The sequence below is a fragment of the Grampus griseus genome (genome assembly GCF_964374135.1).
Source record: "Grampus griseus genome assembly, chromosome: 17".
Classification (NCBI taxonomy): domain Eukaryota; kingdom Metazoa; phylum Chordata; class Mammalia; order Artiodactyla; family Delphinidae; genus Grampus; species Grampus griseus.
Window position 1 is genome coordinate 394,157 of NC_139011.1, and position 21,659 is coordinate 415,815.

The 21,659-nt window shown below is 64.5% G+C and overlaps 2 protein-coding genes across 4 annotated transcripts; both read left to right on the top strand.

Annotated features, from left to right (window-relative positions):
* The first annotated feature begins 1,252 nt into the window (after positions 1 to 1,252).
* TONSL (tonsoku like, DNA repair protein) lies at positions 1,253 to 13,146 on the top strand. Its single transcript, XM_082674588.1, has 26 exons — positions 1,253 to 1,341; positions 1,442 to 1,537; positions 1,703 to 1,845; positions 2,286 to 2,469; positions 2,844 to 2,973; positions 3,207 to 3,378; positions 3,467 to 3,581; positions 4,125 to 4,270; positions 4,364 to 4,516; positions 4,687 to 4,812; positions 4,936 to 5,134; positions 6,075 to 6,151; positions 6,248 to 6,337; positions 6,614 to 6,686; positions 6,786 to 6,949; positions 7,039 to 7,162; positions 7,281 to 8,008; positions 8,124 to 8,200; positions 8,597 to 8,750; positions 8,832 to 8,910; positions 9,310 to 9,611; positions 9,768 to 9,939; positions 10,663 to 10,838; positions 11,077 to 11,150; positions 11,558 to 11,691; positions 12,921 to 13,146. Exons 1-26 carry the CDS (start codon positions 1,317 to 1,319, stop codon positions 13,112 to 13,114), a joined length of 4,107 nt encoding a protein of 1,368 aa, XP_082530714.1. The 5' UTR covers positions 1,253 to 1,316; the 3' UTR covers positions 13,115 to 13,146.
* Positions 13,147 to 14,397: 1,251 nt separating this feature from the next.
* VPS28 (VPS28 subunit of ESCRT-I) lies at positions 14,398 to 19,129 on the top strand. 3 transcript variants are annotated; one of them, XM_082674589.1, is made up of 10 exons: positions 14,398 to 14,451; positions 16,073 to 16,139; positions 16,709 to 16,737; positions 16,858 to 16,895; positions 17,124 to 17,213; positions 17,941 to 18,046; positions 18,158 to 18,259; positions 18,586 to 18,639; positions 18,714 to 18,805; positions 18,894 to 19,129. In XM_082674589.1, the coding sequence occupies exons 2-10, from the start codon at positions 16,103 to 16,105 to the stop codon at positions 19,009 to 19,011; spliced, it is 666 nt and encodes a 221-aa protein (XP_082530715.1). In that variant the 5' UTR covers positions 14,398 to 14,451; positions 16,073 to 16,102; the 3' UTR covers positions 19,012 to 19,129. The 3 variants fall into 3 exon arrangements, with proteins under 3 accessions (XP_082530715.1, XP_082530717.1, XP_082530716.1); XM_082674591.1 differs by lacking the exon at positions 14,398 to 14,451 and adding an exon at positions 14,461 to 14,769; XM_082674590.1 differs by lacking the exon at positions 14,398 to 14,451 and adding an exon at positions 14,461 to 14,765.
* The last annotated feature ends 2,530 nt before the right edge of the window (positions 19,130 to 21,659 follow it).

The following is a 21,659-nucleotide window of genomic DNA, read 5'->3' on the forward strand; positions in this document are numbered from 1 at the left end:
CCTCTCTGAAGGGAGATCAGGCCCCAGGACCTGGGCTGTCCTGGGAATGTTGGTGCTGGAGTGGGAAAGGCTCTCGGGGGAGGTGCCGTCTCACCCGTTCTGCTGAGACAGTCTCTGTTTCCATGGCTCGGCTCCCCCATGCCCACCCTGCCTCTCACTGTGCCCCTTGCACCTCACCAGCCTGGCTGCCAAGCAGCACCTTGGTTTCAAGCCTCCGGTCCTGTCTCCTGGGACCCCACGGTGGAGGGAGGGGGAGGGAGCACCACACCCTTCAAAGAGGAGGCCGTCCTGCTGCTCTTCAAGCTCACCCTCACGCCTGCAGCCTCCCCTGGACCTGGGGACCAGCCACCTTCCACATGGCTCCCTCCCGGGTACCCCACTGGGTCTGTTTCCATTTCCACAGGAAATAAAAGTGCCCACCTCCCACTCCTTCCGGGCCTCCTCTGGGGACTTTGGGGCGCGAGCCCTGGCACCTAGGGCCCAGGGCCGCGCAGCAGGGTGGGGACTGCGAGCCCCGAGGCCCGGCAGGTTTTCGAGGCAGGGGTGGGGGGAAAGGACGGGTATTTAGAGGTCCCCAGGCTCCTCACACCCCCGATCTAATGCAGTTGAGAGGTTGGTCACAGCGCTCCGAGCCCGGATCCTGCTCCCTTTACCTCTCAGCACAAGACGGTTTTGCAGTTTTAACGAGCGCACGCTGAGTTTTCCAGGAATACAAAACTGGCGTACACACTGAGGAAGCAGGACCGCGCTCGATTCTTTTTGAAACACACAGCCCCCCTCCCGCCGGTAGCACTGGGGGTCGGAGTCCCCACGTGTGACGACTGTGGAGCGTTCAAGGCTGATCCGCAGGCTCTGCGGGGCGCCTCCTCTGATCGTGCCCCAAATCTGAGTGCTCAAGTGCCCGTGGTCTCCGAGGCCTTCCTCTCCTCCCACGCGAGGGCAAGCCGTTCCTCAGGTCAAGTAGCGTGGGTGGGTAGGTTTGCTTGTGTGCGGGATGCGGCAGCACGCGGCGGGAGCCCAGGAGACCCCATCCCAAGGTCGGATGCGAGATACGGGATGCGGGGCGGGGCGGGGCAGGGCGGGGCGGGGGGGCGCTCAGCTCTAGAGGAAGACCCAGGAGTCCATGGAGACGCCCGCCGCTCTTCCCGCCCCTGCGCCAGCCCTACTACAACTACCAGGATGCATCGGGCGGTTGAACTACACTTCCCGGGACACTCCGCGTCAGGAGTGGGCCTGCGCGCTGGGCCTGGGGGTGGGGCTGCTGTGGCGACGCTAGAGCGCGGGAAGTCCGGAACCCTCGGCACGGCGGCCGGAGTATGAGCTTGGACCGCGAGCTTCGCCGTGAGTCCAGGGACTAGCGCCCGAACGCGGGGGCCGGGGGCGGGCCTGGCCTTCCCGGGCGGAGAAGCTTAGCACCCAGGCCTCGTTCTTCTTTCTGCAGAGTTAAGCAAGGCCAAGGCTAAGGCCCAGAGGAGCGGGCAGCTGCGGGAGGAGGCAGCCGTCTGCCACCAGCTGGGGGAGCTCCTGGCTAGCCATGGTGCGTGGGGTGGAGTCCGGGCCTGGGAGCGAGGATCCGGGAGGACGGGGTGTGGGGGGGGGTGCGGGGGGGGCCTTCCTGAGTGCCGGCCGGCCGCTGCCCCACTGGCCCTCGCGGCCCCTGGCCCTCTGCCCGGCCAGACTGAAGCCTGTCCCGCCCGCCCAGGGTGCTACGCGGAGGCCCTGCGAGAGCACCAGCAGGAGCTGCAGCTCCTGGAGTCGGCCGACGACCCCCTGGGCTGCGCCGTGGCCCACCGCAAGATCGGAGAGCGGCTGGCGGAGATGGAGGATTACTCGGCTGCCCTGCAGGTGGGCGGAGGCCGCGACGTGGACCCCCACGCTGGCCACACCCGGCTCTCCTGGGCTCTCATATCCTGGGGGTCCGTTTCTGAGAAGGGAGGCCCAGTCTCTGCTGTCCAGGCCTCTGGCTGGAGGAGAGAGGGGGACACGCTGCGCTGGGCTCTGGTAGCCTAGTCCTCGGGTGGGTGTGCCACAGGCCCTCTGTCCACACAGAGCTGACCTGGCCCCGGCTTCTGGGGCTGCCACAGCCCAGCTAACTTCCGGTCAGTGTCTCCCCCAGTGACTTTGCCTGGTCTGAGTGTGGTGCTACCGTCCCCACAGTCAGCCCTTAGCATAGAGAAAACGGGGTGTTGCAGCCTAGTTTTGGCCTGCTCTGTGGGGGCTTGGGGGACACGTGGGGTTTGCTTGACGTGGGGTTGGCTCACAGCGACCATTCTTCTGTGCTCCAGCACCAGCACCGTTACCTGGAGCTCGCATGTTCCCTGTCCAACCATGTTGAGCAGCAGAGGGCCTGGGCCACCATTGGCCGCACCCACTTGGACATCTTTGACCACCACCAGTCACAGGATGCCTTGCTACAGGCACAGGGGGCCTTCGAGAAAAGCCTGGCTATCGTAGATGAGAAGCTGCAGGGTAATTGCCCTTGGAGTCTGGCCCTCCCCATCTTCTGCCTCCTGAGCTCTGCAGGGAGAAGAGGCTACAGCCCCGTTGCCCGCCCTGCCCGTGTGGTGGGTCCACCTGTCTGGACCCTCTTTTTGTGAGATTGAGATTGGTTCTCAGAAGCAGCAGCCCTCCCCCCCCCCGACCCCTGCCCCGCAGAGCCTGTGCTCCTCACGATCTCGGGTCCGGCTGCCTTTGCTCTTTTTCACTCTGCTCTACCTGCAGCAGAACCCCTGGCACCTACAGTGAGAGGCTGGAGGAAGGGTCTAGGAGAGGTTGGCCAGGGCCCAGGGTTGGAGACCCCAAGTGGGGGTAAGGCACTGAGTGTCTGGAGGGGCATCTTCCAGGCTCACTGTCCAAGAGAGAACTGAGTGAGATGAGGACCCGACTTTACCTCAACGTGGGCCTCACCTGTGACAGCCTGCAGCAGGCCGCGCTGTGCCACGCCTACTTCACGAAGAGCATCTTCCTTGCCGAGTAAGGCCCCCCGCTCAGCCCCAGGAGGGAGTGGCTGGGGCCTGGGCTGCTCCCAGGGTCCTCCCGAGAGGGCAGCCGGGCTGACCTCACTCCTCTGCCCAGTCAGTTTCCTGTTAGCAGAGGGGCAGCCTTGGCTTTGTGGGGGCCGGAACCCTAAGTGGCATCGGTGGGTGCTTGCTGTGCTGTCCCTAAGCGACAGTGCCCCGGGCACTGAGATCCTGTCCCACCCCCAGGCAGAACCACCTGTACGAAGACCTGTTTCGCGCCCGCTACAACCTCGGCGCCATCCACTGGCGGCGGGGGCAGCACTCTCAGGCCATGCGCTGCCTGGAGGGGGCGCGGAAGTGCGCACGCACCCTGAAGCAGGGCTCCATGGAGAGCGAGTGCTGCCTGCTCCTCTCGGAGGTGCTGGTTCTTGGTGGCTCCGGGCTCTGCTCCCGGGTGGGCTTGGGCCTTCAGGAGCCTGCGCGCCTCACCTTCCCTTGCCCTCCAGGTCCTCCAAGACCTAGGGGATTTTTTGGCCGCCAAGAGAGCCTTGAAGAAGGCCTATCGGCTTGGTTCCCAGAAGCCTTTGCAGAAGGCAGTGGTCTGCCGGACTCTCAAGTATGGTGAGCCTAGGAGGGGATCAGGGGGGTGCTGAACCCCCTGAGAAGGAGTAGGGAGGGCTCCCGTCCTTCAGCAGAGGAGGCCTGGGCGTGTGTCCTTTGGGAGGTGGCAGCGCCAGTAGGGCACCCGTCACCCCCCACTTCTTGTTGGGAGGGGCCTCATTTTTCTCTGAGCTACATTCAGCACAGAGTGTCAGAGGGGCACCCAGGGTGGTCAGGAGACTAGTGTCTGTGCACAAGCCAGCTTCGTTGGCAAACTAGAGAAAAGCCGCCCCGCCTAATGGGGTGGGAGCGTGGACGGTGCGTGTGGCCTAGCAGGACTGGTAAGTGGCGGTCAGCAGGCCCCCACCCCATGCTGCGGACCAGCCCCCGCCCTGACTTGTCGTTAGTTGGTTCTTCTATTCTTGCTGCGACCCCACGAAGTAGTTCCTCCTACCACCCCCCTTACCAGTGGGTGAGCGGAGGCTCGGGCAGGTGGCTGGCTGCCTAAGGGCACAGGGCCAGGCCCCAGGCTGTGCCGCCCCCGCACCAGGCTCTTTCTGGCAGTGCTCGCGGTGGTCCGCCTGCAGCAGCAGCTGGAGGAGTCTGAGGAGAGTGACCCGCGGGGCGCCATGGGCATCTGCGAGCAGCTGGGTGACCTGTTCTCCAAGGCGGGCGACTTCCCCAAGGCTGCCGCGGCCTACCAGAAGCAGGTGCGTGCCCGGGCTGGGGCGGGGATGAGGGCACCGGGGCTGTGGGCTGCGGGGTGTGGCGCAGCCCTGGCCTCACTGTTGCCGCCTTCCCAGCTGCAGTTTGCGGAGCTGCTAAACAGGCCGGGGCCTGAGCTGGCCGTCATCCACGTGTCCCTGGCTGCCACCCTGGGGGACATGAAGGACCACCACCAGGCCGTGCGCCACTATGAAGAGGAGCTGAGGCTGCGGGATGGCAGCGCCCTGGAGGTGAGGGGTCACGGCGCCCTGCCCTGCCCGGGGCTCTGTCCCAGGACTGCTGCCCTTGGAGATGGGCACGGGAGGGCTGTCGTCCTCCTGTCTCGTGTGGGCAGCCATGGGGAGCCGGGGCCAGCTGGGTGCGGGGGCGGCCGCCACCGAGTTCACGCCTCGTCCTCTAGGAGGCCAAGACCTGGTTGAACATCGCGCTGTCCCGCGAGGATGCCGGGGATGCTTACGAGGTGCTGGCGCCGTGCTTCCAGAAGGCTCTCAGCTGTGCGCAGCAAGCCCAGCAGCCGCGGCTGCAGGTGTGGGAGCCCGCCCACCCGTGCTGGGATCCCCACGTACAGCTTCCCCGCGGCCCGCCTGTCCCCCTGTCCCCCGTCCCCATCTCTGCTCTGGCCCTGAGCTGGGTGTCCCCCGCTCCTCAGAGGCAGGTCTTACGGCATCTCCACGCGGTGCAGCTGAGGCTGCAGCCTCAGGAGGCCCCTGGCACTGAAGCCAGGCTGCAGGAGCTGAGAGCGGCTGAAGACGAGGAGGATGAGGGGGACGAGGACGACGAGGAGGACGAGGGGGACGAGGGGGATGCCGCCGCCCTGGAGGCCATCGAGGTGGAGCTCTCAGAGAGCGGTGAGGCTCGGATGGCATGCTGGCAGCCCCGGTGTTCCCTCCCTGACGCCGGGGCCGGGCTGGTGGGTCCTGCTCACAGGCTCAGGATGGGAGGGAACAGCCCAGCGCCGGGTGGGTAACTGGCGCAGGTGAGGCAGGTGGAGGAGGGTGGAGGTGGGGGGGTTGCAGGGAGCCGGGCACAGCCGGGGGACATTCTTGGAGGGGCCGGTGCCGGGAGGCTGGCGGGCGTCTGCAGGGGAGGTGGCTCGGGGCAGACCTGGGGAAACGCACCGCAGGCGGTCCCGAGACCCTCGAGGGCCTGCGCGGTTCCCCTGAGGCCAGCGTGCTCAGCTCCGAGGGGCGGCTGTGAGGGTGGGCTGTGGCGGAAGCCGGCTCAGGCAGCGGGCCAGTGGGTGGGCTTCAGCAGTCAGCTGGCTCCCGGCTGCACGGTCCCTGAGGCCAGAAGGAGTGGCTTCAGTTTTGAACTCGAGGGGCCTCCAGAACCCCCGGGAAGTTTCAGCCTTGCCTTAGCGGGGTGCTGAGCTGGGCGTGGCTCGTATGCAGGTGTGGGGGAGGGTCCGCAGGAGGGGCGGGGAGAGAGGACCCAAAAAGGAGAACTTCAGGCGACTCTCCAGCTTTCCGATAGGCATAGGCAGTTACCCCCGGAGGAGAAGGGAAGGAGGCGCAGGAGGGAGCCGGGGCGGTGGCGGGGGGGTGTCGGGCTGAGAGCAGGCGGGAGAAGGCAGAGGCACCGGGAGTCGTGCAGGTGGAGGACGCCTGGGCCCCAGGGGCGAGCTGTCTTCACCCTGGGCCTGACGTGGCCCGACAAGGATGCTTCCCAGGAAGGAGACAGCAGAGGTCTGGGGTGGGGGAGGCTGCCCCACAGAGCAGCCTCCTGGGCGCAGCGGAGCCGGGGCAGGGGCTAGGCTCACCTGGGCTGGTGGGCCTGGCTCTGTTCCAGAGGATGAAGCTGACGGGTCCCAGCGGCTGGAGGAGGAGGAGCTTCAGGGCTGCCTGGGCCGGCGGAGGGTGGGCAAGGTGAGCACAGCGGCTGAGCGCGTGTCGCCCTCCCGTGCCCACCAGTGCCCCCCATCCCCTCACGCCTACGCCCCCACGGGGCGACTGTGCCCACAGTGGAACCGGCGCAACGACGTCGGGGAGACCCTGCTGCACCGAGCCTGCATCGAGGGCCAGCTGGGCCGTGTCCAGGACCTCGTGAGGCAGGTGGGCCCGCTGCCCCACCCCAGTCACCCTGCGGCCATAGCAGGGGCTCTCGCTGGGGTATTGTCTCCCCAGGGGCCAGGGCAGGGTACAGGGGCCGGAGCCGGCACTTGGGACTCTGTACTTGTTGTGGCGAGTGTCTCCCTCACTCTGGTGTGACCTGGGCCAGGGCCAGGCTCGGGGGTGGGCCCCGGGGGCCCTCCTCAGGCTCCAGAGCCCCAGGGCAAGGCCAGGCTGGAGGCTACTCGGGGCCAGGTTCCTTCCCATTCTTTGTCACAGGGCCACCCCCTGAACCCTCGGGACTACTGTGGTTGGACACCCTTGCACGAGGCCTGCAACTACGGGCATCTGGGTGAGTGTGGGGCTGCGGGGTGCTAGCATACGATAGGGAGAGGGAAAGGGTCCCTCCCAAGGAAGGGCTTGGGAGCTGGCTCATACCCCCCGTCCACAGACATCGTCCGTTTCCTGCTGGACCACGGGGCCGCGGTGGATGACCCGGGTGGCCAAGGCTGTGAGGGTATCACTCCCCTGCACGATGCTCTCAACTGTGGCCACTTTGAGGTGGCCCAGCTGCTCATCGAGCGAGGAGCATCGGTCACTCTTCGAACCAGGAAGGTGAGCACAGACGCAGGCCAGGCAGGTGTGGGCCGCACGTGGTTGGCGGTACTGCCACTGCCAGCCCTGCTTAGCTGGGTACCCCACAGGGCCGCAGCCCGCTGGAGACGCTGCAGCAGTGGGTGAAGCTGTACTGCAAGGATCTGGATGGCGAGACGCGAGAGAAGGCTGCTGCCATGGAGACGCTGCTCCAGGCGGCCTCTTCGGGCCAAGGCAAGCGGGGACCTCCTCTGCTCCTAAGGACCTCGCTCCGTAGCCTGAGGGTCCCCGGGCCCTGGGTGGCGGGGATGGTGCCAGGCACTGCCTCACAATAGGTTCAATCTCTCTGCAGCTTCCCACAGCTCCCTGGCTCCCCCGACCGTCCCAAGTAACCATGTTTTTGACCCTGAGACTTCTCCTCCCTCAAGTCCCAGCCCAGGACCCCCAGAAGCCTGTCAGGCCAGTGCCAGGGTCTCCCAGGGGCTGGCGGTGCCAGCCGCGGCCAGGCCTTGGAGGAGCAGGCACAAGCTGGCCAGCGGTAGCAGCTCGGATGGGGAGGAAAACCCAGGTCCGCCCCGGCCACCCCAGAAGAGGCCCCGGATGCCCAGCCCCGCCAGTGACGGAGAGGCAGCCACTGCGAGTGCCGGCTGGGCAGCCTACCGGGCGGCCATCCGCAGTGTGGGCAGTGCCCAGAGATACCACCTGCGCCCCAGCCCCCCTCGAGGCCCCGGCGAGGCCCCCAGCCCCCGGGCAGCACTCCTCCCTGAGGAGGAGTGCTTGGCCGGGGACTGGCTAGAAGAGGACTTGCCGCTGGCCCATGGTCATGGGGGCAGCTACCCGCCCCGCCCCCATAGCAGTGCGGATGGCAGCAGACACAGTGCCTCGGGGTCAGGCAGTGAGGCGAGCGCCATCAGGCCTCGGGCCCGGGCCCGGAAGAGCCGGCTGTCCTGTCTCAAGAGTTGGAGTGCACGGGTCAGAGCAGATGGAGCCTGCAGCTCAGCCGCAGAGCCCCCGCGGAGCCCTGATGTCCCCAGGGCCTTGGAGTCCATTGGGGGAAGCCCTGCAGCAGGCCAGCCCTTGGTGGGTGTGCAGGCCTGGAGCAGAGCTGCCTCCCAGGCTGGGGCGGTTGCGGGTGGTGGGCAGGGGGCTCCGTCTTCCCTGACTGAGGCTGTCTTTCCCCGCCCACACCTGCTAGGGTCAGGCCCTGCTCCCTCCCATCCGAGTTCGAGTTCGTGTTCAGCATAATCTTTTCCTCATCCCCGTTCCACAGAGGTAAGGTGTCACCTGTTTTCTCCCAACCCCTGGTCCCCTGTGCGCCACTGCGGGTTCTGGGCCAGGGGATGGTGCCCAGGGGCAGCAGAGGGCCTTCACGGCTGCAGATGGCGTGGAATGTGCGATGCGAATCCATCTGGTTTTATACCCCACCTCGGGGGGGCTGGCAGCTGGGGGAGGTGATGGCAGACACAGGCTCGGGGAGGCCCTGCGTCCCTAGAAACAGCCCGGAGGTGCTGCATGTGTGCACGGGGCACTGGCATGTCACACATAGGGGCAGGGGGAGAGGAAGGAGCCAGACGAGGGAGCTGGGATGGCAGGACCCTGGGGGCCGCTCCTCAACGTGTGCGGGAACCTGGCCAGGTACAGGACTCAGCTCGACCTCTGTCCCCACAGCAGGGAGACCCACTCCGTGGCCTGGCTGGCTGAGCAGGCCGCCCAGCGTTACTACCAGGCCTCTGGGCTGCTGCCTCGGCTCTCCCTACAAAAAGAGGGGGCCCTGCTGGCCCCACAGGACCCCATCTCCGACGTGCTGCAGAGCAATGAGGAGGTGAGTGGCAGGCCAGGCCCTGAGTTCGGGGTGTTCGCCAATACTGGGTGCCGGGGGCTGCACACCGCTGGTGCTTTCCAGGTGTTGGCTGAGGTGACTTCGTGGGACCTTCCCCCGCTGACGGACCGCTACCGCCGGGCCTGCCAGAGCCTGGAGCAAGGTAAGGGCCCAGGGGGCCCTGCGGCGGTGGCCTGGGCAGAGGGCTGGGTGTGTGGGCTCCTCCTGCCCGTGCCACTCCCAGGTCCGCGGGCCTCAACTCCCAGGACCCCAGGTGCCCACCAGGGTTCCTTCCCAGCCCACCCGTTCTTGGCTTTTCCTCCCCTACCTGGCAGCCCTGTGTGTAGGTAGTGGGGTGGGGTGGGGGAGATTGGCCCCGTCTGGAGGTAGATGAGCGCCACCCACCGGCTGTGCGGCGTGGCTCCTGGGCCATGGGATCCACAGGCCTCTGGTGGCAGCCCCAGGGCTCGTGAGTGGGGAGGGGCTGCCTGGTTTGCCTCTCCTGATGCACAGGGCAGGACAGGCAGGCTCTGGCCCTGGTGACGCCACGTCCCCCCTCCAGGGGCGCACCAGCACGTGCTGCAGGCGATGGAGCAGCAGGGCTCAGGCCCCGCGTTCAGTGCCTGCTCCCTGGCGCTGCGCCAGGCCCAGCTCACCCCGCTGCTGCGGGCCCTGAAGCTGCACTCGGCACTCCGGGAGCTCCGCCTAGCCGGGAACCGGCTGGGGGATGGATGTGTCGCCGAGCTGCTGGCTGCCCTGGACACCGTGCCCGGCCTGACCCTCCTCGACCTCTCCTCCAATCACCTGGGCGCTGAAGGGCTGCGCCAGCTTGCTGTGGGTCTCCAGGGGCAGCCCGCCTTGCAGGTAGAGGCGTGGGGAACGGCGGACCGGTACCAGGGCAGCATCTGAACATCCACATCTAGCCCATCCCTGGGTGGGAAGGTGCGGTTGAGAGTGCTGGCCAATACCCAGCTCCGGGTGGCCCAGACCAGATCCTCTGGGGAACCCATGTCTCCACAGAACTTGGAAGAGCTGGACTTAAGCATGAACCCCCTCGGGGATGGCTGTGGCCAGGCCCTGGCCTCCATCCTACGGGCCTGCCCCTTGCTCAGCACCCTGCACCTCCAGGCCTGTGGCTTTGGCCGCAGCTTCTTCCTGAACCACCAGGCGGCCCTGCGCAGCGCCTTCCAAGGTGAGCTGCCAGGCACGTCAACTCCCTGGCCCCAAGGGCTCAGAGAGCCTCCAGCACAAGGACTCCTAGGGCACGAGCCCAGCTTTCGGGAGCACGTAGGTAGACGTGCAGGTGCTGGACCTGTCTGGGCTCAGAGGGCCGTTGGGTGCTCGCCTGGCCTGGGCGGCCCCCTCAGGACACAGCCCCAGTCCCAGCTACGCTGCAGGCCAGAGCCCAGCCCCACAGCTCTCACCAGGTCTGAGCATCCCGTTTGCCAGAGACGATTCCACCGCAAGCCCACTGGGGCTGCAGAGACCCGCCATCCCAGCCCTGAGAAGCTGGAAACTGGGGTCCTCTAGGGGGCTTTCCACAGAGCTATGAGCACAGCGGCAGGGGAGGAGGGGTCTAGGACTGGGGTGGCAGACGGAGTACTCCCCGACCCACCCCACCACATGTGGATGTCCCAGCCTAGGGCCTGTCTCAGGTCACCTGGGGCCATCCTGTCGTGAGTAGGGGCAGGTGGAGGACCCCGAAATGGTGGGAAGAAGCTGGGCTCAGGAGTCCAGTTCTGCCCCCTCCCCACTGGGAGACACTGGGCCAGAGCCACCCCAGTTTCCCTGCACACCAAACCTCAGGGACGAGGATGGCTTCCCGAGGGTCACGAGGGTTCTGGGCCCAGGACTGTGCGGCAGGGCTGGGGGCGGCGGCACGCGGGGCTGACAGAGGTTCTGGCCCTTGGTATAGGCGCCAAGTGCTTGAAGACACTGTCCCTGTCCTACAACGGCCTGGGTGCCTCCGCCCTGGCCCAGGCCCTGCAGAGCCTGCCAGCCCGCACCCTCCTACGCCTGGAGCTGAGCTCTGTGGCCGCCAGCAAGAGCGACCCAGGCCTCACGGAGCCCGTGGTCAGCTACCTGACCAAGGTATGCGGTCAAGGAGGGACACTAAGCCAGAGGCACCTTGGGCCACCCAGGATTGGCGGGTAGTGCTGGGAAGAGGCTTTGCACGTTTGGAAAAAACAGAGGCGGGGAAAGGTTTCTGTAGACCTGCCTGCCTCAGGCTGTGAATTCCTGGCCAGCAGGAAGGACAGCTGGGATCCAGGGAGGCAGGGAGGGCAGGTGCCCCACTCAGTCCGGCTCCCCTTGGGCCTCTGCTGTCTAGGAAGGCTGCGCCCTGGAGCACCTGGGCCTGTCGGCAAACCACCTGGGCGACGAGGCCGTGAGAGATCTGAGCAGGTAATGCCAGCCAGCTCGTGCCACCACCACCCTGCAGGGGCTCTGATCTCAGGGCCCAGGAGCCCGGGGAAGCTGGGGCTCCTTGCCCCAGCATGCCCCGAGGCCTGGCCGCCAGCCACTAGCCTGCCTCTTGGCTGGCCCTCGTGTCTCTCTTCATGCTCCCACGGCTCTCGAGACTCTTTCTCTCTGGTGTGTCCCCTCCTGTCACCTTTTGTCCAGCAGCCCAGGCACGGGCCACGGCTTCTGTGGCCCTCCAGCCTCAGCTGGCTCGCAGGAGTGTGAGACACCCGTGCCAGGCTGGGGGCAAAGCCTGTGGTCCTGGCCTGCAGCTCCCCGAGCCTTGGGGTCACCTGGGGCAGCTTCCCCTCGTGATGGAAGCTGACCCCCAGGCTTCTTCCCTGTCTCAGATGTCTGCCTCTCTGCCCCTCGCTGGTCTCGCTGGACCTGTCTGCCAACCCCAAGATCAGCTGTGCCGGCCTGGAGGAGCTCCTGTCTGCCCTCCAAGGGCGGCCCCAAGGCCTCAGCTTCCTCGGCCTGTCAGGTGAGCTCTGGGTATGGTGGCTACACCTGCCACGCTGGAGCTGGTGACACAGCTCCCTCCTCGAGGACCTGCCTTAGGCCCAGGTGCCTCCTCTGAAGGGGCCGTCACTGCCACCAGCCAGACCGCAAGGGTGGGCTGGGCCCCTTGGGGTCGCCACAGTGGAGGACGGTGACCAGTGTGACTGGAAGCAGGTGTGAGCCTCGCTCCTCAAACCGTAGGGCGGGAGGACCGTGGGTCTCTGCCTCTGGCCCGGTCAGCCTGACCCTCGAGACCATGGCCGGGGGACCCAGTGCCACAGGGACTTCCTCGTTCCTGTTGTCACCGAGAGAGGGACGTCGGGCTAGGGTGGCAATACCTGCCTCTGAGGGACGCTCCCGCTTGCTGGCCAAGGCTGCCCTGACCCTACCGTCCAGGCCTGTGGCCTGACTTAGCTGGTTTCTCTGGCCACGCCCTGGTGCAGGACCCTACCAGAGCTGTCTTGAGAAGGACCCCAGGGAGGTGCGTTTGGTGAACTGGCCACCCAGCGGCCTGGCACATCTTGCTGGGGCCCAGGGCAGGGCAGACCAGGCTTTGCCGTCTAGGAGAACAAGGGCTGGGAGTGGGTCTACACACAGGGGATCCCTGGGTTCTTCCTGCTCCTCGCCCACGGGCCCACAGGGCCAGGCTGGCTCCTCCAGGAAGGCCCCCCTGAAGGTGGGCTGGTAGGAGACCTGCGCTCAGCTGAGGGGCTGCTCCCCACACACCTGGCTTCTGGGCACCTGCACCCTCTCACCAAACTCCCTGGGTCGTGAGCCTGCTGGGTATTCTCTGGTCTCTCTGAGGATTGAGCCTTGTAGCTCAGTGTCTTGAGACTCACAGGTAGCCCACTGGGTCAATTTTATGGAGGGAGAGACCCAGGCGTCGTCAGACAAGGGCAGAGGCACAGATGTGAATGCGGTGTTTACTTTAGCCAACCTCCCTTGTGCCTGACCACTGGCTGGGAAGGGAGTCCACAGTCCTGGGCACACTAGGCCTGGGAGAGCACACTCCTTCCTAGAGAATTATCGGGCCTCTGCTGGCCTTTGCTCATGCCCCTCGCTGCAGCCCTTGGGGCCTCAGAGGAAGTGTGTTTCCTCCCGAGGGCCACACTGGTAAAGAGGAAAGCCCCACGGGGCCCCCTCTACGAACACCACTGGTTCCTGCGGGCCCCCGGCCATAGCCTGAGGCCTACTCCTGCTTCCCCTCTGCAGGCTGTGCTGTCCAGGGCCCCCTGGGCCTGCGCCTCTGGGACAACTTAACAGTGCAGCTGCAGGAGCTGCAGCTGTGCAGCAGACGTCTCTCTGCTGAGGACCGGGATGCCCTGCACCAGCTGCTGCCCAGCCAGCTGGGCCCCAAAGCATGCACCCTGGATCGGGGACCCAAGCTCTTCTTCAGGCACCTCTGACTGGCTGAGCCGTGCCCCGCCCTCCCCACACGCCCAAGCCTCTAATAAAGGAAGCCGCTGCTGCCGCCTCCCTCCCTGCTGTGGCCTTCGGAGGGGTTCACCTTGCTGTCAGAGCGCTCTGGAATGAGGCCTCCCTGCCCAATGAGCAGTGAGCCACACCAGCAGAGAAAGGGTTTATTCATAGGCAGCCAAGTGAGGGGACGGGAGGACAGATCTCAGATTGGCTTCCCCAAAGTAGGGGCGTGGGATATTTACGGGACAAAGAAGCAGGTTGGGGGAATTCCTGGCAGCCCAGTGATGAGCACTCCAACACTTTCACTGCCGACGGCCCGGGCCTGGTTCCATGTTCGGTGAACTAGATCCTACAAGCTGCGTGGCCAAAAAGAAAAGAAGGCAGGGTGATCTTAAGCGTGGGGAGAGGAGATTGGAGGTAGGAAAAAGGCGACGTAATCTGTGTTCTGCAGAGGCGTGTCTGAATTACCTGCTTCTTCATGGGACCATGTTAAAAAATGGACATGATCTGAGGGTGGGGGTTTGGGCCCTCCGATGTCAAAAGGTCATTCACTGGACACCTGTGCAGGCCCAGTTTTAGGGTTGGTGGTCCCAACCAGCCTTAACTGGCTTGAGCTCAGACTGGACACAGGTGACTCCAAGTTCCTGGAAAACAACTCAGAGCAAACATCTTATTTTGCAGGACGTGCACGTTTTTGTATCGACAATTAAGGTGAGCTTGACCAGTGAAGGCAGGTTACAAGCGGAAGGTTTTTTTTTATTGAAGTACACTTAATTTGCAATGTTGTGTTAGTTTCAGGTGTACAGCAAGGCAATTCAGTTTAGCTCAGTTTTGTATATATGTATTGTTTTTCAGATTCTTTTCCATTATAGGTTATTAAAAGATACCCGATATAGTTCCCTGTGCTGTACAGTAGGTCCTTGTTGTTTATGGAGGAGTTTTTAAGAAGCTGTAAAGACAAGCTCAAGGATTTGTTACCAATTTCTGTTAACCCTGTGGGGCACAGTTTCAAGGGCAGATCCGGCCACTTAGAGGTCCTACAGGTGAAGGCAAAACCTCCCTTCGTTACCTCTTCCGGTTCCTATCAGGCATGGCTGGATCAGACCCGCAGAGTGTTACCCCCGGCCCGGCCTCAGCGCGGGGTTGGGGGGGAAGTAGCCAGAAGCCCCGGTGGCCCGGCCCCGCGCGCAGGCGCAGACATCAGGTTCCGGCGCTGAGAAAGTGTGCGCAGGCGCATACAGCGGGGCCCGCGCGCAAGCGCAAGCGCAGGCGTCAGAGAGCGCTCCGCCCCCGCGCCATTTCCGGAATCCGCGAGGCCGCCCAGGTACTCCAGGCCGGGGGCGGGCGGGAAAGGCGGCGCTGGCAGAGGCCCGGGGGTGTCGCTGTGCCGCGGAGGGCCCTCCGCGCCCGTGCTCCTCCTGGCTCTCCGTCTTGTGGTCCCCTCCCCCGGTGTCCGGCTCTCCTGGCTACCCCCTGGGTTCCAGAGCCGTTTCCCCGGGACTGGCGCTTCCGAGTGCGGCGCTCAGACCGTCGGGCCCGAAGGTTCCCGCGGCCTATGCGCTCCGCACCCGGCCCGCCCGATCTTCCACCGCGCTCATTGGGCTTTCTCTAGAAGCTCGCCGTTCTGGGTCGCGGCAGGTTGGTGAGGTTCAGCCGAGTGTTCGCTTGTGGCCGCGTGGAATCCCGTTGTAGAGCCGCAGACGACTCCCTTATTCCTTCTCTCCGTTGCACCTCCTCTCTGATGCTGCGGGAGGGTGGCTCAGTGGTATCCGTGTCCCCACCCCACCCCCGCGGGCTCTCGTAATTTCATCGGCCTTCTCGGCCCCGTCCCCCCGCCCCTGCTGCTTAACTTGTACAACCTTGGCCTTTCCCAGCCCTGATCCCGCCTTCCCTCTGCCCAGCCTCCGCACGCCGCGGTGCCCGGGGCTCAACGTGGGCTGCTCTCCCTCCTACCGTGGTTCGCCCTTAGCCGTCTCCTGTGGGACGCCATCCACCCCCTCGGTGCCACTGGCTCAGCCCTGCCAGCCCCCGGCCTCTCCCCTGGTCTCCAGCCGCCTCAGCAGCTTCCTCGGATGTCTGCCGGCAGATCAGCCGCAGCGCTTTCCTGCGCACCCGCGTGCCTTCTACACCTGCTTTGTTCACTTTCTGCATCTCAGTTCACCTCGCTGTCATGGTGCCACTGGTCCAAAAATAAGGGGTCATTTTTGAGTCCTTTTTAATTTTTACCCCTTTTCAAATTCTCCACTGGGTCTGGTGGTTCCATCTCCAAAGCACATCAGGACGTGGCCCCAACCACCGCACCAACTTCCGGAGTGGTCAGGGGCTCCTGCTTCCACGGTCTGCTCAGCCCACCGCCCACCTGGAGCTGGGAGGACTTTCTTCAGTCTTCCTGTAGTTCCCTCTGGCTGTGCCAGGATAAACCCAGACTCCTCCTCCTGGCCTGTGAGATCTGTGCCCTTTGATCCCCCTGCCTGTCTGTCCTCATCCCCTAGAACGCCCCTCACTCAGAAAGCTCACGTCCACCCCATCCAGCCCGCTTGTCTGTTCCTCTGAATTCATTCCTGCATAAAGGCCTCACATTATACGTGCTGTCTGTCGTATGTGCTGTTTTCTCTGCCCAAACGTTCATCCAGGTCACTCATCTGATAGCTGCAGCCCCTTCCTCTGCTGGTCACCTGACTCAGAGCAACCTGCCCTGACCATGCCGCCACTCCCCACCCCACCCCCTCTGCCAGCCCGCCATTGCTCACTCCTGAGATGCTCACCTGCACCTGCTTCCTCCCGGCAGCCTCCAGGGTGGCTCGGTGTTCCCAGCACAGTGCACAGCACGCTGTGTGTTCATTGCTGGTTTTGTTTCTGCTGAGGGTGGGGAAGCTTTTCATGAGGCCCAGCCCTCAGGGGTGTTAGGGGGTCACCTTTGCGTCAGCACTGGTTCTGCTCCCTAGGTCTCTGCTGTGGCCACCTGAGCCTGCAGGATGTTTCACGGGATCCCAGCCACTCCTGGCATGGGAGGTGAGTGTGGCCCAAGCTGGGCCCAGGGACCCAGAGAGCCTAGGCTTTCAACCTCTGTGGCAGAGGCTGGTGGGAGTGGTGGCCGGAGCATTTGGGAGGTCTATAAGTGTCCGCCCCCGCAAGACCTCAGGTAGTGGCCAGGGGCCCAGAGACCTCTTCCAGGTGGGGTCAGCTGGACGCAGAGATGACAGCTTTAGTGTGGCTGGAACTTCAGGGGGTCTTAGGTATCCCACAGTCCTCAAGCCAGGGAAAAGATGACAGAGCATGTGACAAACGTGTGTGCCCATCACTGCAGCGTAAGCAAGGTAGCCTAGAAACAGGTGGGATGGAGGAGCAGCCCTAGCGCACAGCCCCCTGGACCCAGAGGCGTGTCCTCTGCTCAGGTCAGAGGTCAAGCTGATGGGAATGCTGAGATTGAAATTCCCGCAGCTCCCTTTGGGCTCTTTGGGACATAGCCCGGGGGAGGCCTTGGGAGGGGCGCTGAGGCAGGGCTGGGCCAGGGCGCTGGACAAGCTTGCCAGGGTGACCTTCGCAAGCAGCCTGCCAGCTGTCTGCCTGTTCTGTCGCAGCCCCTGGAAACAAGCCGGAGCTGTATGAGGTGAGCGGCGGGCACCTGCCTGGCGGCGCTGGCCAGTAGTCTTTATCTGCGTGGTCCTCACCGGGACCCCACAGCCACTGTGGTGCTGCTGGCCGACCCTCCGCCCTGTCTCCCCAACAGGAAGTGAAGCTGTATAAGAATGCCCGTGAGCGGGAAAAGTGAGTCCAGCACCCAGGCTGCCTGCCTCCCCCATACTGAGGGTCAGAAGGACATGGGGTCGGCCCAGGGAAACGGGTCGCAAGAAGCCTCTGCCAGGGGTGGGGTGAGAGGGGCAGCCAGACACGGAGCTCTGCCTCAGCGGCACCTTGGGTAGGACTGGCACCCTAGGCTCCGGGACCTTGGCTTCCCTGCCGTGGCGGCCGCATCTGAAGGATGCGCCCCCTCAGGTATGACAACATGGCAGAGCTGTTTGCAGTTGTGAAGACGATGCAGGCCCTGGAGAAGGCGTACATCAAGGACTGCGTCAGCCCCAACGAGTGAGAGCCCGCTTCCCTGCACCACCGACCCGTACTTGGAAGCTTGTTTCTGCCCTCCAGGGCTGGGGTGCTCAGTAAGGAGCGGGGGCGGGGGTCTGAGGCCCACCCAGCGCAAGGAGGGTCGCTTGGGTGCTGGCGGCCTTGGTACCATCTCGGGCAGGGACGCCCTGGCGGCAGTAGCCCAGCATTCTGGGGGGAGGGGAGCCCAGCGCCCTGGCGGCAGCATTCTGCCCCAGCTTTGCTACCTGGGGCCTCATCGGTGCAAAGGCATAGAAGGCGAGCAGGGTGGCACAGGCAGTCAGTCCGTGGGGTGCCGCTGGCCAGGCCTGGCAGCCAGCTGGTATGTGGGGCCTTTGTTCGGTGCAGCAGCCCCTCCCCCATAGGACCACGAGCTGTCAACGTGGAGGCACGGCCAACATGGCCCGAGGAGCGGGCACAAGGGGTCTTGCTGGGCCTCTGCCTGGTGTTGGGCTGGGGGCCAACCTGCACAGTCCAGGCCAGGTCCGTGTGGCAGCCATATTTTGGCCGTTACCACCTCCCGCCACCTTCCAGAGTTCTTTTTTTGTATAAACCAAGTGGGAAGGCTCGGTCCTCGATGGCTAATCCCTGGCCCTTCACCCAGCCCTCCGTGTGAGATGCCACCTGTCTGGAAGGGCGGAGGGAAAGCAGGATGTGCCAGGCGGCGCTGGCCTGGCGCTGAGGGCGGCAGCCTGACCCTTCCCCCCAGGTACACTGCGGCCTGCTCACGGCTCCTAGTCCAGTACAAAGCTGCCTTCCGGCAGGTACAAGGGTCAGAGATCAGCTCCATCGATGAATTCTGCCGCAAGTTCCGAGTGAGTGAGCGGCCCCTCCACCCTGAGGGGCGGAGGTGGGCGTGGGCATGGAGGCCATTGGGCTGGGGCTGGGCTGCCCCGCGAGGCCCAGCACCGTGTGCCCTCCCTCAGCTGGACTGCCCCCTTGCCATGGAGAGGATCAAGGAGGACCGGCCCATCACCATCAAGGACGACAAGGGCAACCTGAATCGCTGCATTGCCGATGTGGTCTCGGTGCGGAGGCGGGAGGGCCGCGTGCCCACAGCCCCGCGGTGCACAGAGTAGCTGGAGTGGGGGGCGGGCAGTCCTCCTGGGCAGCGTCCGGGAAACCCCCTGAGGCCCCTCCCATCCCAAGGCCCACGTGGGATGTGCCCAGGGCTCCCACCCACTGACCGCTCCTCAGCTGCAGGGTCAGGCTTAGGGCCCACGTGACCCCACGGCTGAGGCTGCGGAGGGGGAGGGCCGGCTGGTGCTGCCCCGGGCCCGGCCCTGCAGAGGACCAGGCTGGCGGGGGTCTTTGCCGGGGGCCCATGTCGTCTCACACACACCCTTGCCGCCAGCTCTTCATCACAGTGATGGACAAGCTGCGCCTGGAGATCCGGGCCATGGACGAGGTGCGGCTCCCGGGCGGTCGGGGGTGGGGGCAGGGTAACCAGGGTCGGTGTCCAAGCCGGTAGTGTTTCTGCAGATCCAGCCCGACCTGCGGGAGCTGATGGAGACCATGCACCGCATGAGCCACCTGCCCCCTGATTTCGAGGGCCGCCAGACGGTCAGCCAGTGGTTAGTGTCCCCTGCTGAGCCGCCTGTCCGTCGCAGCCCCGTAGTCCCCCACCTGCCCCAGCCCAGCTCTGTGCTCTGTGCCCCACAGGCTGCAGACCCTGAGTGGCATGTCAGCCTCAGACGAGCTGGATGACTCCCAGGTGCGCCAGATGCTCTTCGACCTGGAATCAGCCTACAACGCCTTCAACCGCTTCCTGCACGCCTGAGCCCAGCCTCCCTACCCCCACCTTCTGCGACGGTCCCATTTCCCCCGACGTCTGCAAGTGTTTTGCCATGCACAGTGTCCTAGAGCCCGCTCCCCCAATAAAGATGCTTTCTGACCTCCCTGCTGCTGTGGGCGCCCCCCGCCCGCCCCAGGCCCGCCCTGCCTGTTTGTCTGCCCTCTGGGCCTCGGGAGCACGCAGCCCATTCATCAGGGAAGAGCCTCAGTGGCACTTTAGACGCAGCGCCTTCCCTGGTGGGCACGGCCTGGCAAGCCAGCAGGGGTGCACCTCCCCGCAGGCCAGGTAGGCTTGCATCTGCCTGCCACACCTTCCCCCACCTCTCAGCTGAGAGCTTTAGGCAGCGCGGCGGCCCAGCTGGCCAGGTCGGCGCAGAGCCTGACACCCTTGCAGCAGGGCCCATCCTTGTGCGGTGGCTCACAGGAGCGCCGGTTGGTAGCTCACAGTAGCACAGCTTGTCCTCCTGCCTGCCACCAAGGGTGTCCCTCACCCGGGAGCAAGGCCCAGCCGGCAGACGCCACGGGAGCCCCAGAGCTGGCCTTGCCCAAAGCCTGGTGGGGAAGCAACGCCTGCTCCAAGGCCTTGTGCCGTCAGTGCTGGAAGCTGCCTGGCCCCACGGGGTTCATGTCTGCGTCCTCATCCTCTGGGGCAGACAGCAAGCAGCAAACCAGAGACCAAGGCTCTGGGTTCCAGGGGGGTGGGTTCCAGTTTTAGCAGCTGTGGTGCTGGGATAAGGGACACGCCAGAGTTTCATCGTAGCATTTTCTCTTAGTGGTACTTTGTACCTGGCTTCTAGAGACAACCAAATAAAGTGTGTGGTATCTTGAGTGGTGATGGAGGAGGTCCAAGGCTGCCATTGCATACGGGGTGGTCAGGAGCAGCTCTCAGCGTTGAACAGAAGGTCCGGGAGAAGTGAGCAGGGCTCCCTGGGGAAGGAGGAAGGGTGTGGGAAGCCGGGTGGGAAACGGGGCTGGAAGGCGGGTCAGGACTTGGAATTGTACTCAGGAGCCCCAGATGCCAGTGAGGAACTCAGAGCAGAGGCCCTCATCTCTCTGATGTGTTAGGGGGAAGAGCAGAGTCAGCAAGTGAGGGGAGAGACCGTCAGCTTCTGGGTGTGGACCGTGCTGTGTGTGGCGCCCACAGTCTGCTGGACGCAGCGGTGGAATGAGAACTCCGGGGTTACACCAGGCTTGAGCCTGAGCACCTGGAGGGGTGGAAACTCCTATTGAAATGTGGACACCTGGGGAGGAGGGGCCCTGCGTGCACAGGCTGAGCTGGACTTGGCTCTCTGATGGTCAAGGGGGACTGTCAAGTGCGTGGCTGGACACCAGCGGGTGGAGTTCCATAGACAAGGGTGAAGACTGGTGTCTGGGGTGAAGGCATGCTATCACGGGTGCCAGGAATTCTACCCGAGGGGCAGGACTGGCGCTGCATCAATGCAGGAGCTGAAGAAGGGGCGACCGGGGCCTGGGGAGGAGACCAGAGGCCCAGGTGTGGAGGACCGTGAGCTCCAGGGCGGACCGAGCTGAGGAAGAGCCCTGCCGAGTCTGGCCCGCGGGGCTCTCGGTGACTTTGACAACAGTGTGGGTTGGGGTGAGGCTTCAGTGGAGCCTGGGAGAGGCCACCAGTGCCTGAGTCCCCGCGACCTGCTGTCAAGGGAGCTGAGGGGGCAAAGGGCCAGGGAGGGTTGTTTGGGTCTATTTTAACTTTTTATTGCAATGAAATATGTAAAACATGAAGGTGGCCACCTGAAACATTTCTGGGTTCAGCGGCATTGGGTGCGTTAACCACGTCGTGCGTTCATTGCCACCGTCTGTCTGCAGGATCCTCTCGTCTTCCTAAACTAGACCTGTCCCCGCTAAACAGCTCCCTATCCCGCCCAGCCCCTGGCACCAGCCATTCTACCTTCTACCCCTGGATTCTGACGACCCCCGAAACCTCGAAGCAGGAATGGAATCACACAGAATTCGTTCTTCTGTGACTGGCTCATTTCGCTTAGCATAATGCCCTCAAGGTTCATCCATGTTTTAGCGAGACAGGATCTTTCCTTTTCACGTCTGAGTAATATTCCGTGGTGTGTCTAGACCATATTTGTTTATCTGTTCACCCGCTGATGGGCCCTTGGGCTGCTTCCCTCTTTGGGCTTCTGTGAATATCCTGCGACGAATGCGGGTGTCTGGCGCTTGCTGGATGACGGACTGATGCAGGAAGGGCCTGGGGATAAGCCCAGCGCTGGCGGGCGACAGGCAGATGTGCAGGGGAGTTGGTGACACACTCTGCGGCTGCCCTGGGCTAGGAAGGGAGGGCATGGGTAAGTGGTTGGGGGAACACGAAGCAGGGAAACGTGGGCCCACGCAGGGGGGTGCCGAGGCCCGAGGGGGTGCCAGCTGCGTGCCAGGCCTCCACCAGGGGACCTGAACGGCTGGGCTGAGACCTTTTCCCTGAAGCTAAGCAGGCCTTGAGCAGTGGATGACCTGAGGCAGCAGCTTGGTGCCAGGCTCAGCTCCAGCCAGCCCCGGCCCTGACAAGGTGGGGTAGGAAAAAGGCCAGTTTGGGCCCAACAACTGGGGGCGGGGGGTAGCCCAAATCTTTCCAGCTTCCCTCCTCATTGACTCAGGGGTCCAGGAGTCATC

Coding starts and splice junctions, on each gene's coding strand:
- TONSL (XM_082674588.1), top strand. CDS start 1,317: ATGAGCTTGGACCGCGAGCTTCGCC. Junction 7,163..7,280: donor GGCGGCCTCTTCGGGCCAAG/GCAAGCGGGGAC, acceptor ATCTCTCTGCAG/CTTCCCACAGCTCCCTGGCT. Junction 8,751..8,831: donor TGCTGCAGAGCAATGAGGAG/GTGAGTGGCAGG, acceptor GGTGCTTTCCAG/GTGTTGGCTGAGGTGACTTC.
- VPS28 (XM_082674589.1), top strand. CDS start 16,103: ATGTTTCACGGGATCCCAGCCACTCCTGGCATGGGAG. Junction 18,260..18,585: donor GCATTGCCGATGTGGTCTCG/GTGCGGAGGCGG, acceptor CCTTGCCGCCAG/CTCTTCATCACAGTGATGGA. Junction 18,640..18,713: donor AGATCCGGGCCATGGACGAG/GTGCGGCTCCCG, acceptor GTGTTTCTGCAG/ATCCAGCCCGACCTGCGGGA.